The 16,775-nt window shown below is 35.6% G+C and overlaps 1 protein-coding gene across 3 annotated transcripts in view; it reads left to right on the forward strand.

Moving 5' to 3' along the window:
- LOC127422218 (rho guanine nucleotide exchange factor TIAM1-like) overlaps positions 1-16,775 on the forward strand; it is a 120,590-nt gene that overhangs the window by 93,511 nt on the left and 10,304 nt on the right. For 2 of the 3 annotated variants that reach the window (XM_051665561.1, XM_051665562.1), the window contains 5 exons: positions 10,050-10,247; positions 12,861-12,929; positions 13,498-13,623; positions 14,651-14,759; positions 15,650-15,829. In XM_051665561.1, coding sequence (XP_051521521.1) covers positions 10,050-10,247; positions 12,861-12,929; positions 13,498-13,623; positions 14,651-14,759; positions 15,650-15,829 — 682 coding nt within the window. Of the gene's footprint in view, positions 1-1,417; positions 1,471-10,049; positions 10,248-12,860; positions 12,930-13,497; positions 13,624-14,650; positions 14,760-15,649; positions 15,830-16,775 lie in introns of all 3 variants that reach the window. The other variant, XM_051665563.1, reaches the window with a different exon arrangement.

Here is a 16,775-nt window from a genome sequence, read left to right on the forward strand (position 1 = left end):
ATGTAACTATGACAAAGAATAACTTTTAAATTATATGTCACATATCATATTATTAAACCGAAGATATAAATGGTGAAATAAAAAATTTCACTCTGTTTTCTCCAGTTAACTCACAAGCTAACCGGATAGCCTATTAGCTTAGCATACCATTAGCTTCTTCTCCTCTTCATTTTCATCACATTCTCCTCACTGTCACCACCTAGTGATACGAGGGTATGACTGTATTCAATAGAACTTATAACATGCTGTATAGTTAATAATTTTACAAACTTTTCATTTTTTAATCTCTGTGCTTAGGGGTAGGTTTAGGGGTAGGGATAGGTGTAGGGTTGCTGTGGGACTCAAATAAACACAACAAACACAGTGTATGAATGTAACATCCAACTGTTGCAAGACTCAAGCATTTCGCTGGTTATTTGGGGGGGACTTTTAATGGACGTGCCTTGTAGTAGTCTTGCAGGATGCAGACAGACCATTCTCTCTGGTTGGGACACGTATTAAGGGGTGTTTACACATACAGCAATTAAATTGCGGACTGTTGGTCGTTAGTAGATGTTCCTACTGGATTGCTGAATCCAGGCGGCAGATCACTGATTAATTGCACACCAATTAATGATCGCCGCATAGCATTTCTGATAATTTGCATAAAATTGAACTCTGCTCAAACTTGCTAGAGTACCAGTGGCTGCTGACGCCAAATGTCATTGAAATTAATGACTTCAGGTCCCCTTAGAGTTGATAAGTTTGATTTGTTTTTAATGAATCAGTTCAAACTCTCCATTTCAGTTGATTAAATTAAAACTCTTTCAATCAGACTGAATTTAAAATCTCTCTGTCTTTTTTTTTTTTCTCGTTCTCTCTGCAATTATGTGCTGCTGCAGTCTAACTTGCCCAGCCCATCCTGAACTACAGCAACAACCTTGAAAAGGAGATTCCTATCTCCCTCAATCTCTTTCTCTTGATCTCTCCTTCTCAATTTCATCCTTGATTGTCTGTACGTGTATGTTGAGTATCATAACTCAACTTATCATGGAGCTGCAGTTTAGCTTAGCATGCCAGAGTGAGAGAGAGGGAAAGAAAAAGAAAAGATAAATGAGATGGCATCGCAGCAGAATGGGAGGGTGAATAACGGAGAGTTGGAAGAGGGGGTGGGAGAACCAGAGAGAGAGAGAGAGAGCGAGCAGTGATTGCTTTCAGCACCCTCTCTCTCTTTCTCTCTCTCTCTCTCTCTTTCTCCTCGCCCTGTCGTTTGTTCTGTTTGTCATAAGTGGAGGGATGTTGTTTGGTGCTGCAGTGGAGAATCAGTGAGCCGTTTCCTGTAACTGATCCAGCATCAGTAGCAGTCGGTTGTGTGTGTCAGTGTTTCTCTTTCAGGCTGTTGGTTGTGATGTGAAATCAGTCATGTCTGTGCTCAAACGCAACAGACACAGCAAACGCTCATCTGACTCCATTTACGACATGCTACACCTGGTGAGAACCACTTCCTTTCTGTCATTTTCACTAATCGCTCTCTTTGATTGGTCAGTTTATTTTTTTCATGTCTTGAGCTGGTTTCTCTAGCTTGTGTCATCAGGAGGGTATCACCTACATTTTATGGATTATTGCAGTAAGAACTTCAGTGTGAGGTTCACTTAAAAAAAATACCCATTATTACTGTAGTAATACCATGTTTTTGGAACTTGGTATACCTTTGAGTACCATGTAAATAAAATTTTTTTTTACATGCTACTATAGTAATGTTGTACCAATGTTAATATCATGGTGTTCCTATGGAAGACCATGTAAACACCTGATGGTACATGAATACAGGATTCATCATATATCAAAATACCATGGTGTTACCACCCTTGTGTATGTCTGCAATCGTGTTTAGACTTCATGGAGTAAAGTTCACTGGCAGTTCAAATTTCCTGCAGTGTTTGTCTGTTTGCAGGTGTGCGGTATGGTTCTTCACAGTGTGCAGCCTTCATACTATCAATAAAAAAGAGCCATAATTTCACTTCAGCACTCAAAATCTTGTGGAATCAGGACTCAGCATTTACTTATTGGAATATGAGCTACCTTATCAGCAACAACCATGAAATTTCAGGAGGAGCTTGATTTTTTTTTTCTCTCCATTTTGTCTGTGCAGAAGTTGCTAAGGTGTTTTTTGTGGTTGCTAAGGTGTTCTGATTGTTTTAAACACATTGCTATCCTGTTGCAAGGGTGTTGTGGGTGGTTGCCTCTGCGTTACTTTGTGGTTGGTAAAGGGTTCTGAATTAGAGGTCGACCGATAGTGGATTTTGTCAATTTGATAACTAAGCTAGTGGAAAAGGCAGATTAATCGGCCGATAGTTTTTTTTAAATCAATGTATAGAATGTCAAATAAAAAAATTCAGATTATTTTCTTAATGTGGGGGCACAGACAAAGAGTCCAAAATGAATAAAATTCCAGATGCAGTTTTTTGTTCAACCAAAATCCCAATAATAACCAGAATAAATGAAGAGTTGGTGCATAGCGCAGGACTTTTAAGTATAAACAAACCCGAAACACACCCGAGAGACTCTTATTATATAATGAGAAAATTATTTAAAAAATGATCGCCATCTATCAGCATAGATTTTTGCAGATAACCAATAGTTCCAAAAAGCAACTATCGGCACTGATAATCGAAAAAAAAAAAGAAAAAAAAGAGATATGGGTCTACCTCTATTCTAGATGTCTTTTAGCACATTGCTATCAAGTCACTAGGGTGTTGTGAGTGGTTGCCAGCGCATTGCTTCGTGGTTGCTAAAGTGTTCTGAGTATTTCTTAGCACATTGTTACCCCGTTGCTAGAGTGTTGTGTGGGTAGTTGCCAGGGTTCCAGCAAATTGTAAGCTCATTTGTGTGGCAAATTTACGGCAAGTTTGCCAGAACTCAAGGGGCCTGGGTAGCTCAGCGAAGAATGACTTCCTTGTGGTCGCGATATAGTGGTTCTCACTAACGATGGGGCGCGTGGTAAGTTGTGCGTGGAGATCATGGGGAATAGTGTGAGCCTCCACATGTGCTAGGTCTCGCAGTAACATGCCCTGCAAGCCACGTTATAAGATGCACAGGCTGACTGTCTCAGAAGCGGAGGCAACTGAGATTTGTCCACCGCCACCAGGATTGAGGTGAGTAACTGCGCCACCATGAGAACCTAGTGAGCATTGTGAATTGGGCATGCCAAATTGGGGAGACAACGGAAAAAAATTCTGCATTCCACGTTTTATAGTTAAATAAGTTTTTATGACTGGATTCCGTGATTCTGTCCGTGTTTTCCACAACGCGGAAATCATAGGGTCTTATTTCCAGTTTCTATGGTGTTGTGAGTGGTTACCAGCATGTTGCTTTGTGGTTGCTAAAGTGTTCTGAATGTTTTTAGCACTAATCCTGTTGCTAGGGTGCTGTGAGTGGTTGCCAGGGCGTTGCTATGTGGTTGCCAAAGTGTTTTGAATATCTTTTAGCATATTGCTATCCCTTGGCTAGGGTATTGTGGGTGGTTGTCAGGGTGGCGCTAGACGGATGCTAATCAGAAGAGTAAAGCATCAAATGATTCCATCCTCAAGTCTCTATATAATGTTATGGTCTCTACTCTAGATATGGCTTGGTTCCCATTTTAAACATAAGACTAGGGAAGTCAGATCACTTAAAAAAGTAATAGCACACCTCTCCCCCAACAAACTGCATTATTTGAGCTATCTTTCATTTCCATAGCACAAATTAAGTGAGTTTAATACTTTTAGGTTTAGGGGTGCTCTGAAATCCCTAAACCTAAGTGTGAGCATTAGGGTTGCCTGCTTTAGCAAACACCGCTAACAAGATGTTTTCCTTTCACAGCAGTGACATTAGCATTTTCCCAGCAGTTAATGTGCTTTATTATGTTGTGCTGAACGTGCGGGTGTTGTATTATCTCTTGACTGTTATGGTGAGTGTTCTGAGACTCAAGGACGCTGGAGAAACACTGTCATTCATCCTTCACGTGTCCTTGCGTGGGCAGTGAAGGACCACTAAAGATTTTCTTTGCTAATGCACAGAGAAAAGCAGCTTTCACACGTTTCAAAAAAATTTGTCATTCTTTTAGAACTTAAGAGCCAAAATAAACACTTGTGTTCTGATGAAGTCACTTCCTGTTACAGTCTAAGAGAACGAAGCTTCAAAACAGGTTGAAATATCAATAAAAAATGTTGTTTACATCATAAATGTGCTAATGCTCAGTAAATAAAAGTAAATGACATTTGCAAGTGTTTAGCATGCATTCTGGGAGCTCTATTGATGGCGTTGTCATGTGTCACATTTTTATTGAGGCAAATTGTTGCGTGTTTGAAATGTTATACATTTATACAATTTATTAGTTTCAATATTTGTTGGCCAAAACAATGGTTTAATATATATATATATATATATATATATATATATATATATATATATTATGTTACCTTTTTTATCTTTCGTGTTTCATTGTTTTACTGTTTAAATTTTCTGAAATCCCATAATAAACTGTTTAATGGCAGGTTCCATTGTGACAGCTTACCCCATGTAGTGTGATAAGATGTCCTGCTATTGTGGCAAGTTGTCACAAAAGGTCAACATGTGTTCAGTAAACTGAATAGTTTTTTTCTGGGCAATAACGGTGGAAACGTTCACAAGGTTGATTGTAGACAAGACTTTAAGGTGTGTGTCTATACAGAAATTGACTTAAAGTAAACCTACCCTGAGAAATAAACTAGCCCCGGCCTGGATTTTATAAGGTAAACAATGTTTTAGTAGCAGGCCATCTTGGTGACAAAATAAAAAAGCATTGGACTGAGACTGTGCTATTTATATCAGTGTTTTTTTTTGTTTGTTTGTTTTTTTTGTTTTACAAAAAACTAACGAAGACTGCTGATTTTACCATAGGACAAGAGAAATCTTTTATGATCCCCAAAATTTGTCTCACATGGAAAAATAGTGGCCAAAATCATATTGTGTGAACATGGCTGAGGTCTGGAAGTTTGCAAAATGGCTAAAACCGCATACAACTCTTTGAAAGGTTTTTATCGGTCATCTGGGAAATACAATTGTCAAAGTTACAATGTGCCTTTCCAAGGAAGAACTAGTTGCTTTTGACAAAGTTTGTAAAGGTCTTGGCAGATATTTATATTTATGAGATATTTAATATTTAGCAAGAGTTTAAGGCACGGGTATACTTCATTATTCCACGTTCCGAGTGCTCAGCCTTTCGAAGTATACTCTTTTGACCACAAGCGAATACTAACTCATTCGACGCATGCACGCTATGATTGCTTTGTGATACTCTTTTAGTACAGTCGATGGCAGGCGCATACACCGATGATGCGCACAGATGAGGAATGTCCACGTATCGAGAAAATCTGGGCCGCACGTGGACAGTCCACACAAACTGTGCTGATGACAAAATCTGCATCATGTTTACTGCGTGCGTTCCAATCACTGACACGGACAACCAAAGTATATTTTGGCCTTAAAGGGATAGTTCACCCAAAAATGAAAATTCTCTCATCATTTACTCACCCGCATGCCATCTAAGATGTTGATGACTTACTTCTGCAGAACACAAACGAAGATTTTAAGAAGAATATCTCACCTCTGTAGGTCCATGCAATGCAGGTGAATGGTGATCAGGCCTTTGAAGCTCCAAAAAGCAGATAAAGTCAGCATAAACAAATAAAAGAGACTGCAATGGCAAGATGTACAGACAAAAAGGAGTTACATTTTGGTCTGTTCTCACCCAAAATCTAGTAGATTGCTTAAGAAGACAGGGATTAAAACACTGGAGTCTTATGGATAACATTTATGCAGCCTTTATGTGCTTTTTGGAGCTTCAAAGTTTTGGTACCCATTCATAATTATTATTTTTTTTTTCTATATTTTAATCTAAATGCCTGCTAATTTAGCAGTTTGGACTGTTATCAATGTAGAAGTCAGAAATTATCATTTACGTTGCAAAAGACATTTGGGTAACACTTTACAATAAGGTTGTATTTGTTAACATCAGTAAATGTTACGAGTGCCTTCTCCCTTGCAACAGATACAACAATCCATTAAGAACAAATTGAAAGTTCATCACAACTGTCACTAGGGGGTAGGGATGGTCCGATTGATCGGCCACCAATCGGTATCGGACGATATTCGTGTCATAGTACTCGATTGGTCATAGGTAATTTGGCCAATTGCATAAATTAATAGTAAATATAATTAAAATAATGAACAGCAACAAGAAGACACATTTGAAAACCAGATTGAGAATCATATTTATATCAGTAAACGGTGTCGGCTCATCTACACTCTCAATATAAGAATGGGTATGTATTAATATTTAAGTTTAATATTTAAGAGAGGAGAGATACCCAGAGGAACGATGCTGAGCTTATGAAGAAGAAGCTGTCTGTCACGTTATTAAACCAATCAGATCAGAGTAAACTGGTCAAGGAAAACCTCATTTGATTGGTTACTAGAAGCAGGTAGACCCGCCTTCCTCCTCGTGCGCTTGCAAAACTCTTTTCAGTGAGAAATTTGTGCCAAAAGTGTGAGTGCAACAAAAGGGAAGTTGGAACAGTGTATATCGGATTATTTCTGGAAAATATTTATGCCACAAACACAAGTCATTTACATGTTTGCAGTAGTTTATTTTACACGTACAGACCGATTCTGGTCAATCCGTTTTGCTGTTCTTTAAACCCTTTCTTTGCTTGCATATCGCTGATTGCAGGCTTGCAATGTTTTTCGCCATGCTTGGGCACAAAAACTGCGGCAAAAGTCAGAAGAATACAGACCACATTTACTTTGTGTTAATATGAAATTGCAAATTCACAACACATGAATTACACTTAAGAAAGCATTAAAGTATTGCTAATATTTTTTCTTATGCTTGCAACATGATTTACACCTTTCCAAAACCTTCTGTGCACATGCAATTTATTTTTACGCTTGCAACTTGATTTACGCTTTCACAAATCTTACACTGCGCATGCAAATTTTCCTGTCACGCTTGTAACTTCATTTACACTGCGCTTGCAAATCATTTAGGCACTATTTTACCTTCATAAGCAGCTCTGTCATGATATCATGGAGTGTGGGGAATACTGCCATAGTGTTGTAAGACAACAAACTTGATTCAGCTGTTAAGAGTTTTGCAGTGGAAGAGATATGGCGAATATGAAAAGTCTGTGTACTGTACTTTTATGCGACAAGGCAAAGGGAAAACAGCACGTGCTGTGAAACGGTCCTGGCATAGGCATCTCAATAATAATGCGTGTAACAAGATGCGGTGTAATTCAAACATCTTTATTAAATATCTCAATTAAACGGCATTAACAATAGTAGCTCCTGTAGAGTCCAGAAACATGTGCTCTTTCTCTGCTTTCCTTTTATCTCTTGCCCTCATGAGAGTGCGCCATAGACTTTGTCAGTTCGAACCAGTCTGGACATTCTCTGTTGACCTCTTTCATCAACAAGGCATTTCCAAACACAGAACTGCCGCTCACTGGAAGTTTTTTTGTTTTTGGCACAATTCTGAGTAAATTCTATATACTGTTTTGTGTGAAAATCCCAGAAGATCAGCAGTTACAGAAATACTCAGACCAGCCCGTCTTTTGGATGGACGGATGCAACTTTCTCTCAGTCCGTCTATGTGACTGAGAATGACAGTACATGTACCATCATAGCCATTACCATAGCAACCGCATCCATGGACAGGTGCTCATGTTTTGGTTGCTGTTCAGAAAATAAATTAAGATATTTCAGCAGAGCAAAGAGGGAGGGATGAAGACAACTTTGAGAGAGATAAAGACAGTGCGAGACTAGATAGAGAGCCAAAATGGAGTGACAGAGGAGGAGAGATAACCGCAGTTTCACAGGCTGAAAATAGAACAAATGAGTGCTAATGAGTTTTGTAGCGTTCTTCATTTCTGACAGGCGTGTGAGCTGCAGGATACAGCTGCAGGTGTTGCAAATCTGGCTGTGTTCAGAATAGCATACTAACGTAGTACTCTTTGTGCAGTATGTACAGTAGTATGTAGTCTATGCACAGTATGTCAGTTGTCTGCGTGCATGGAATGCCTAGATGACTTACAATGCGATGTAGAATCAACATCATGTTAATTTGAAAACAATGAGTGCTTGTACATGCATGCCAATAGGCTGATAACTACCAAAGCTTATTTAAAAATCTGCCAATGCACAAATAAAAAGCTTTAAGATTTGAATTCAGATAATTTTCTGCATTTGACTTTAAAATGTAAACAGTCATGCGCACAACACTTGCGCACACTGGATAAGCCAGTAAGAAAAAGCATTTACATGCAATACGAATAATCTAGAGTGCCGATCGTTCTTTTGCTTAAACAGTTTATGACCGTACCACAATAAAGGTGTGATGAGGCAGGTGAGGAATGAGGATCTAAATGCAGCTTTAATGAAACAAAAGATGAACAAAGTAACTCAGAATAAAACGAAACAAAAACACGGGAAACCAGGCACAGAACATGACAACACATGTGAAGACTGACAAAAGAAACAGGGAAAACAAGGGCTTAGATACACGGGGCAAACAAGGGAATGAGGAACACCTGTGGAAACAATCGGGAAAACCAATCATAAAATGAAACTACAAAAGGACTACAAACTAACAGGAAACAGGAACATGGGAACTAAACAAGAATTTCAACATAAAAGTCAATATAAAAAACAGGGAATATGTGACAAAAGGAAAACAATTTAAAGGAATATTCCATGTTCAATACAAGTTAAGCTCAAATGACAGCATTTGTGGCAATATGTTGATAAGCACAAAAATTCAGTTTGACTTGCCCCTTAAAAAAAGCAAAAAATCCAGGTTACAGTGAGGGACTTACAATGGAAGTAAATGGGGGCCAATTTTTTAACATTAAAATTCTCACTGTTTCAAAAGTATAGCCACAAGACATAAACAATATGCATGTTAATATGATTTTAATGTGATAAAATCACTTACCTTTTCTGTGTAAATTTATAGCCAATTTTACAACTTCATTGCCATGATGATGTAATGTTAACAAACCCTAAACCCTCAAAATGACTGAAAAAATGACAATTTAAACAATTTTACAGCTCAAATAATACACAAGTTTTAACAGAAGAATTAATGCAAGTGCTTTAATAAAATTATAAACTTCACATTTCTGCTTTTAAAACCTCCAAAAATTCCCCCCATTCACTTCCATTGTAAGTGCCTCACTGGAACCTCCATTTTTGCTTTTTTTAAAGAACAGGACGGACGATTTGAAATAATTTTTTGTGGTAATCAAAATTATGCCACAAATGCTGTCGACTGAGCTTAACTTGTATTGAACCTGAATTATTCCTTTAAAGTGAAGTACTTATAATGGAAGTGAATGGGGACAATTTTTGGACGGTTTTATAATTGTATAAATTTAACGACCGTAAAAACGACGAGCTTATAATTTTATAAAAGCACTTACATTAATTCTTCTGTTATAACTGTATTATTTGAGCTGTAAAGTTTTTTAAATAATTGTTTTATGGTAATTTTAGGGTTTTAGTGTTTGTTGACTTTACATTGTCATGGCAACAAAGTAGTAAAATTGGATAAATCTTTACACAGAAAAAGTAAGCGATTTTATCACGCTAAAATCATGTTAACACACATATTGTTTACGTCTTGTGGCTTATGAAACTGTGAGTATTTAAACGTTTATGGATTGGCCTCGTTCACTAACATTGTAAGTTCCTCATTGTAACCGAGATTTTTCTTTTTTTGTTTTTGTTTTTGTTTGTGGTAATCGACATTATGCCTCAAATGTTGCTGATTGAACTTAACTTGTATTGAACCCGGAATATTCTTTTAAGCTGTCTAGGAGAAGCAATGAGATATTAAAGAGATCTTATTTGTGATTTATTTTTTTATTTTTTTTCTGTAGTGAGTGCATGAGAGGCAGAGCCTGCAGCCCATGTGTCCTAAATACAGCTCAGGACAGTGAGATGTGTCTCTCATCTTAACTGTCTCTCTCTCTCTCTCTCTCTCTCTGTAGAGTACAGAGCAGGTCGCAGCTTTCTGTCGCAGTCTTCACGAGATGAATCCTTCATCTGAGGTCGTCTCCTGTTCCTCATCTGGACCGGAGTCTTCCTCGCTCCCTCCAAGCAATGCCACCCCCCGCCAGCTTACCGATGCCGACAAACTCCGCAAAGTCATCTGCGAACTGGTGGAGACGGAACGCACCTATGTCAAAGTAAGTACCTGTCTGTGTGTGTTTTAGATTAGAAACGTAAATCAGAGATACATAATACTGTGTATTTCAGCTGTGGGCTTCATAACAGACTTATTTATACGTACTGTGCGAACATGCTTCTTTTAGTTTGCCTAAAAATAATTTTTCGTTCAGCTAAGGTGTTCTTAAGGTGATATTTTTCCTGCTCGCACACATCTCGGCTTGTCGAAGAGCGTTGATGATGGGTTAAAACGAATAGTGGGTATGGTTTGAACGTATTGTTCTTTATGTACAATCGTGCATGCCTTTTGAGGAGAATGTAGTTAACTAGGTTATTATCTTAATGTTGAAAAGTGATAACTTTGAAGCCCTTCTCCAAGGTTGTTTCAAAGTACACTTTTTTTTTTTTTACATGAGACAGCTTACAAACACTGTATAAATTAGGGTTTACAGAGGTGTATGCCCTTCCTTACGTTCATTCTGCATAGAAACACGACATGATGTTTCGTCGAGACAGGCCTGGAGAAAACAAAATCTGCCCTTATGGCTGGGCTGTTTCTGCACCCACTCACTATGACCATGTTTGGAATGGAATAAAAGTGTACTGCATACTGCACAGTATGAACTGCATACTTTTTTTTATTATGCAGTGATCAACGTTAGATAAACAGAAGAATGTAACTGTATTGCTGTGCCTCAACACGTTACGTCCAGTTTTCATTTCAGAAATAAATGCAGTTATTTTGCATTTTAATCCAGTTTGCTTTTGTAAAAATGGTGACTTCATGATAAACATATTTATTACATGGCTCTCAGGAATACTCGATTCTGACTGGTTAATTGCACCACCCTCCGGACAAATTTTTCGGTATAATGACCGCACATCTGGTGATAAAGTGATAATTCACCGGTCATCTGTGTATTTTGAGTTATCTTTCCTACTTCTTGTATCACTTTGTGGTCCCTACAAGTAAGCTAATAAAATGATTTCAACTTAAATCAATATTTCATTCATTTATTTGGCAAATAGTCTTGTAATAAGCATGATAATAAGCAATCAGTCATTTTTCGCAAAATAAACACCAACAGAACTCCGCTCTTTCTTCTCACATTATAACGTAATTTCAACTCAGATCAATATTTCATGTCCATTTAATCATTTATTTGGTAAGTAGCCATGTAATAAGCAGGATAATGTACAGTCAGCCAGTCATTATCACAAAATAACAGGGTGCAATAATAATCAGGGTGCACACAGTCAGGGTTTATTTTGCAATAATGAGCGGCTGGATTTACATTATCCCTCACTAAGGACGCTAAAGCTTATTAAAACATTATTTTATTAAGCAAATTCATTAAGTGCCATCCTTCTTCTAGATATAGTTCTTGATACATAAACAATAACAAAACATTATTCTATGGGTGCTGTGCAGTGATATGTACAGTAGACAGGTGAACAGGTGTTTCACATCATAGCTGTTTCTATGTGTTCTTTAACACAGTTGGAATGCTCTATTGACCAATCAGCATCCAGGACTAGATCTATCCGGTTTATAAGGCATATGTACCAGCATTATACAGTATGTGCAGCATACATACTGCATACTCTCCCTTTGGCAGATACAGACAGCAATAAATGTTGTTTCTATAACACAGCTAATGTTTGCTAGTTAACATAGTCGTGTTGAGCTTAACTACAAAGCTGGAATAGTATTCCTCATCTCTGTCTGAGGATAGAGAGATTACAGTAACAGATTCACTGACATCCCCCTGTCACTGGGAATATTTGCGCTGTGTTAGAGGACTCATCTGCCTGTTGGAACAAGGAACTAAATCAACACCCATAATAAACCTCTCGAGCGCAAACGAGAGCTAACGATCTTGACATGAGCTGGGCGATATAGCTGAAAAATATAATATCTCAATATTTTTCAGCCTTTTGGCGATTCTAATATGGAAGCATCAAACAAATCTAGAATATTTTGCAGCATATGCCATAATTTTCCAGAGAAAGTGTATGTTTGAATTCACAGTTTTCGTAGAGTTACAATATAATTTCTAGCTATTATTGTAAATGAAAATTCGAATAAATGTGTAGCAAATTGTCTTTTTAAAAAAAGAAAACTTAACATTGAATGAAAAAAGTAAATAATTAAATGATTATGTACCATTTATAAATATTTAATATTTGTAAAATAACAATATTTTTCTGATGCACACAAATATTGTTGCAAATTATATATATATATATATATTTTTTTTTTTTTTTTTTTTGTGATGCCAGTGCCAATGAAACTTTTGTCAGGGAAAGTACAAATCCAAACTACTAACCCAAATGGGGTAAAAAAAAAAAAAAAAACAACAGAAAATGCATCAGGAAAAAAAAAAACCAGCTACTGCTGTTTTAGCAAATTTAACCCAATAATTGTATTTAATCATATTATATAGTATGCACCAATAAATAGTAATAAACAGCAAAATTTACCTACATGTATTTTTCTTTACTATAGTTCAGTTTATTTTTACTGTTAAAATAAATGAAGATATTGTTTTAAATGCTTATTTTGCCGTTTGTGAGTGTGTATGTGTGTGTTCTGTTCTTTAACATGACTGTGTATATTCTCTCTGTCTCAGGATCTGAACTGTCTGATCGGCAGATTTTTAACTCCGCTTCAGACGGAGTCTTTCCTCACTCAAGATGAGGTGAGTCACATAAAGTACATCGTGATAGTTTTATGTCATTATCAAACACTCCTCCAGAACATAGAATAATAGTTCATAATTATACTCTGATGAAGACGAGCATGTAGGAGGACACACACACACACACACACACACACACACACACACACACACACAAGGAAAGGCAGACATATAGAGTGGGAGGGAGACACAAAAGGTAGGAAAACTTAGATCAGACAGAAGTTATTTGAGGGACATAGAGATCGTGTAGGATCATAAAGAATGTAATGTTTTTTCCAAATCTGTTCTCCTTTAATGCTCTGTATACTGCCATTCTGCTTTCTAGATATATATAGTATATAATTTAAAAGATAAATGTAATATTCTCTCTCTCTCTCTCTCTCTCTCTCTCTCTCTCTCTCTCTATACAGTATATATATATATATATATATATATATATATATATATATATATATATATATATATATATATATATATATATTACAAAGGTACACATTTAAAAAAAATAAAATAAGGCTTGCTACACCCTGAAATGTATGTGATTTTCTTGTTTGTTTGTGTGTACTAGCTGGATGTGCTGTTTGGAAATCTCCCGGAGATGCTGGAGTTTCAGGTGGAGTTTCTGAAGACACTGGAGGACGGAACCAGACTGGTGCCAGACCTGGAGAAACTGGAGCGAGTGGAACAGTTCAAGGTGCAGAACTGTGATCTCATTTACATCAGGATTTTAAATGTGATCTCAATCAGTCAAGTCTGTCTGGTACACTTCCTGTTGATGCTGTTTAACAGACATTTATAAATACTTAAATAAATACAGACATAAAAAAAATATATATATATTATTTAATTATTATTATTATTATTATTATTATTATTATTATATACTTATTTGAATATTTAATAATAAAGACTTAAATAAAATATAATTACTATTTATTATTAATTATTTATTTAAATAAAGGAAATTATTTAATTGAATAAATAACTATTTCCTACATTTTAAAATAAATATTTATTTAAATAGATAATAAATATAGACATAACACTAAATAAATAAGTTTTAATAAATTATAATAAATTAATATAACATTTACACAGGAAAAATTCCCTATTATTATAACAAGCAAATAATTTATGTAATTGTATACACTCAAAAATGTTTTTACATTTTACACTTTTCAATTTCCTAACAAATGTCCATCAGATGCAACTGAGTAATCTTTAACAAAATTGTTAAATTAATTTAATTTTGTTACAGATTACACAATTCAATTTTGTTATGAAATTGAAATGCGTAAATCTTAAAAATAGGCTGAAATATTTATTTGAATGTAACATGTTTTTTTTTGTTTTTTTTTTAATATGGTACCATATACATAGTCTGGTAAATGAATGTGGTAATTATACAGCCCCAATATAAATATCAAAGTGCCATAGTATTATGATCAGATACCATCACAATACCTTTTTGATTAATAACATAATATGATTATAAATACATTAGTTATAGAAAAAAATTAAGAGTAGCAAAAATGAAAATCTATTTTGAGAATTATGGGATCGTTTCAGTAAGACACTTTCTCTCGTATCTCTTAGAGCTGTTCACAACAAGATTTTACTGACACAAATCATGTTGTCATCAAAAATCCTTCTGTAAACTTTAGAGACCACTTGATATATCCCAGACCCCTCTCTCTCTCTAAATCACTCTGGTCTTTCAGAAAATTCTCTTCTCTCTGGGCGGTTCTTTCTTGTACTACGCCGATCGCTTCAAGATCTACAGTGCTTTCTGTGCCAGCCACACTAAAGTACCGAAAGTGCTGGTCAAAGGTACGTAAAAATCAGCTCAAACACTACCTTACTTCTGGTGAAATCTGCCATGTTTTCACAGATATCTGCAACTCTAACCCCATTCCACACCTTGAGTCGGTAGATCTAATCTGAGAGGTTTCAGTTGTATAATTTTGTGGCCAGTGAGGTGTGTGTGGTTTTACTGTGTGTGTGTGGGTGTCTGTGAGATTGGTCTGGATCTTCTCGCTGTCTATTTTTATTAGATAACATAGAGTCTGTAAATTTGTCACTGCACTGTTATATAACAATGTTTTTCAGTTTGTTGAAGAACTTAATGTTCTTGAAACATTTTGAACTATATATTTTTTTTTCTAATATTTAAATTTGTGAAATCCTGTTTGATCTGTTTTTGGTTTGATTTTGACAAACAGTCAAGAGTTTAGACACACCTTCTCATTCATTATTAATACTATTTTCTACATTTTAGAACAATTTTAATGTCATGAAAATTATGAAATTACACAAATGGAAGTATGGATGTTTTGTATTGACCAAAAACATATTAAACCAAATAGTGACGAAATATTAAACAAATCAAAGCTATCTTATATTTTAGCTTCTTTAAAATAGCTACCCTTTGCTTAGATTACAGCTCTGCACACTATCAGTGTTTTTAAACAGTGTTGAAGGAGTTCAATACTGGTGCATTTCATCTATTTAAAATAAATAACTAAATACAAATTTTGTTTTGTAGAGACAATCATAGGCACAATTTATGTAAGCATTAGCATTAAGATCAAAAGTTTTTTTAAGATAATGCGAAACATAAATTCAGTCAAGTGTGTCCAAACATTTGCCTGGTAGTTTATATTAAGAAGCATACAGTCTTGTGACATCATAATTATAACCTTGTTTTTATGTCCCTCCAGCGAAGACGGACACAGCCTTCAAGGCGTTTCTGGATGAGCGGAACCCAAAACAGCAGCATTCATCCACACTGGAGTCGTACCTGATCAAACCCATCCAGAGAGTGCTGAAGTATCCTCTACTGCTGCGAGAACTGCACTCACTCACTGACCCCGACAGTGAGGAGCACTACCATTTGAACGGTGAGCACGGCTCTGACAATGGACTTATATGCAAGAGCCTCCACATGAGTCTTCTTGTGCGTTACAGTGATTTTTCCATGGTTAACGTGTGTTGCTTGGCATGACAGAAAACAGAAAGCCAACAACCTGTTGAACTGAGGTAAAATCACTATAACGTAGTGACAAGTAATAAAAATGTAACTAACATTTTTTACAACTAATGTTTTTCATTTGCCTAGCTATTATAGATATATAAACTTAATTTTAACTTTTGTTCACTTTTGTTTTTCTTTGTTTTACTTGGATATTTATTTATTTGTTTATTGATTGATTTTTGGTTTGTTTTGTTTTTTTGTGTTGTTTGTTTTTGGCTTTGTTTGGTTTGGTTTTGTATGCTTTTTGTTTTGCTTCGCTTTGTTTTGATTTGGTTTTGTTTGGTTTGGGTTTTTGTTTTATTTTGGTTGGATTGATCTTTGTTTTGTTCTTTTGTGTTTGTTTTGTTTTGTTTTGTTTTGTTTTGTTTTGCTTTGGTTTGTTTTTTGTTTTGCTTTGTGTTTTGTTTTGTTTGATTTTTGTTTTTTGTTTTTTTGGCTTTGTGTTTTGTTTGTTTTGTTTGATTTTTTTATTTTGTTTGTTTTTTGCTTTGTGTTTTGTTTTGTTTTGTGTTTTGTTTTGTTTGATTTTTGGTTTTATTATGTTTTTTTATTTGTTTAGTTTGTTTTTTGTTTGGCTTTGTGTTGTTTTGTTTTGTTTTGTTTATTTTGCTTTGTTTTTTTCTTTGTGTTTTTTTTGGTTTTTGTTGTTTTTGTTGTTGTTTTTTTGTGTTTTGTTTGTATTGCTTTGGTTTGTTTTTTGTTTTGTTTTGTTTGATTTTGTTTGATTTTTGGTTTTGTTTGTTTTGTTTTGTTTGTTTTTTGCTTTGTGTTTTTGTTTTATTATGGTTTTTGTTTTTATTTGTTTAGTTTGT

Source organism: Myxocyprinus asiaticus, chromosome 31, assembly GCF_019703515.2.
Source record: "Myxocyprinus asiaticus isolate MX2 ecotype Aquarium Trade chromosome 31, UBuf_Myxa_2, whole genome shotgun sequence".
Taxonomy (NCBI): domain Eukaryota; kingdom Metazoa; phylum Chordata; class Actinopteri; order Cypriniformes; family Catostomidae; genus Myxocyprinus; species Myxocyprinus asiaticus.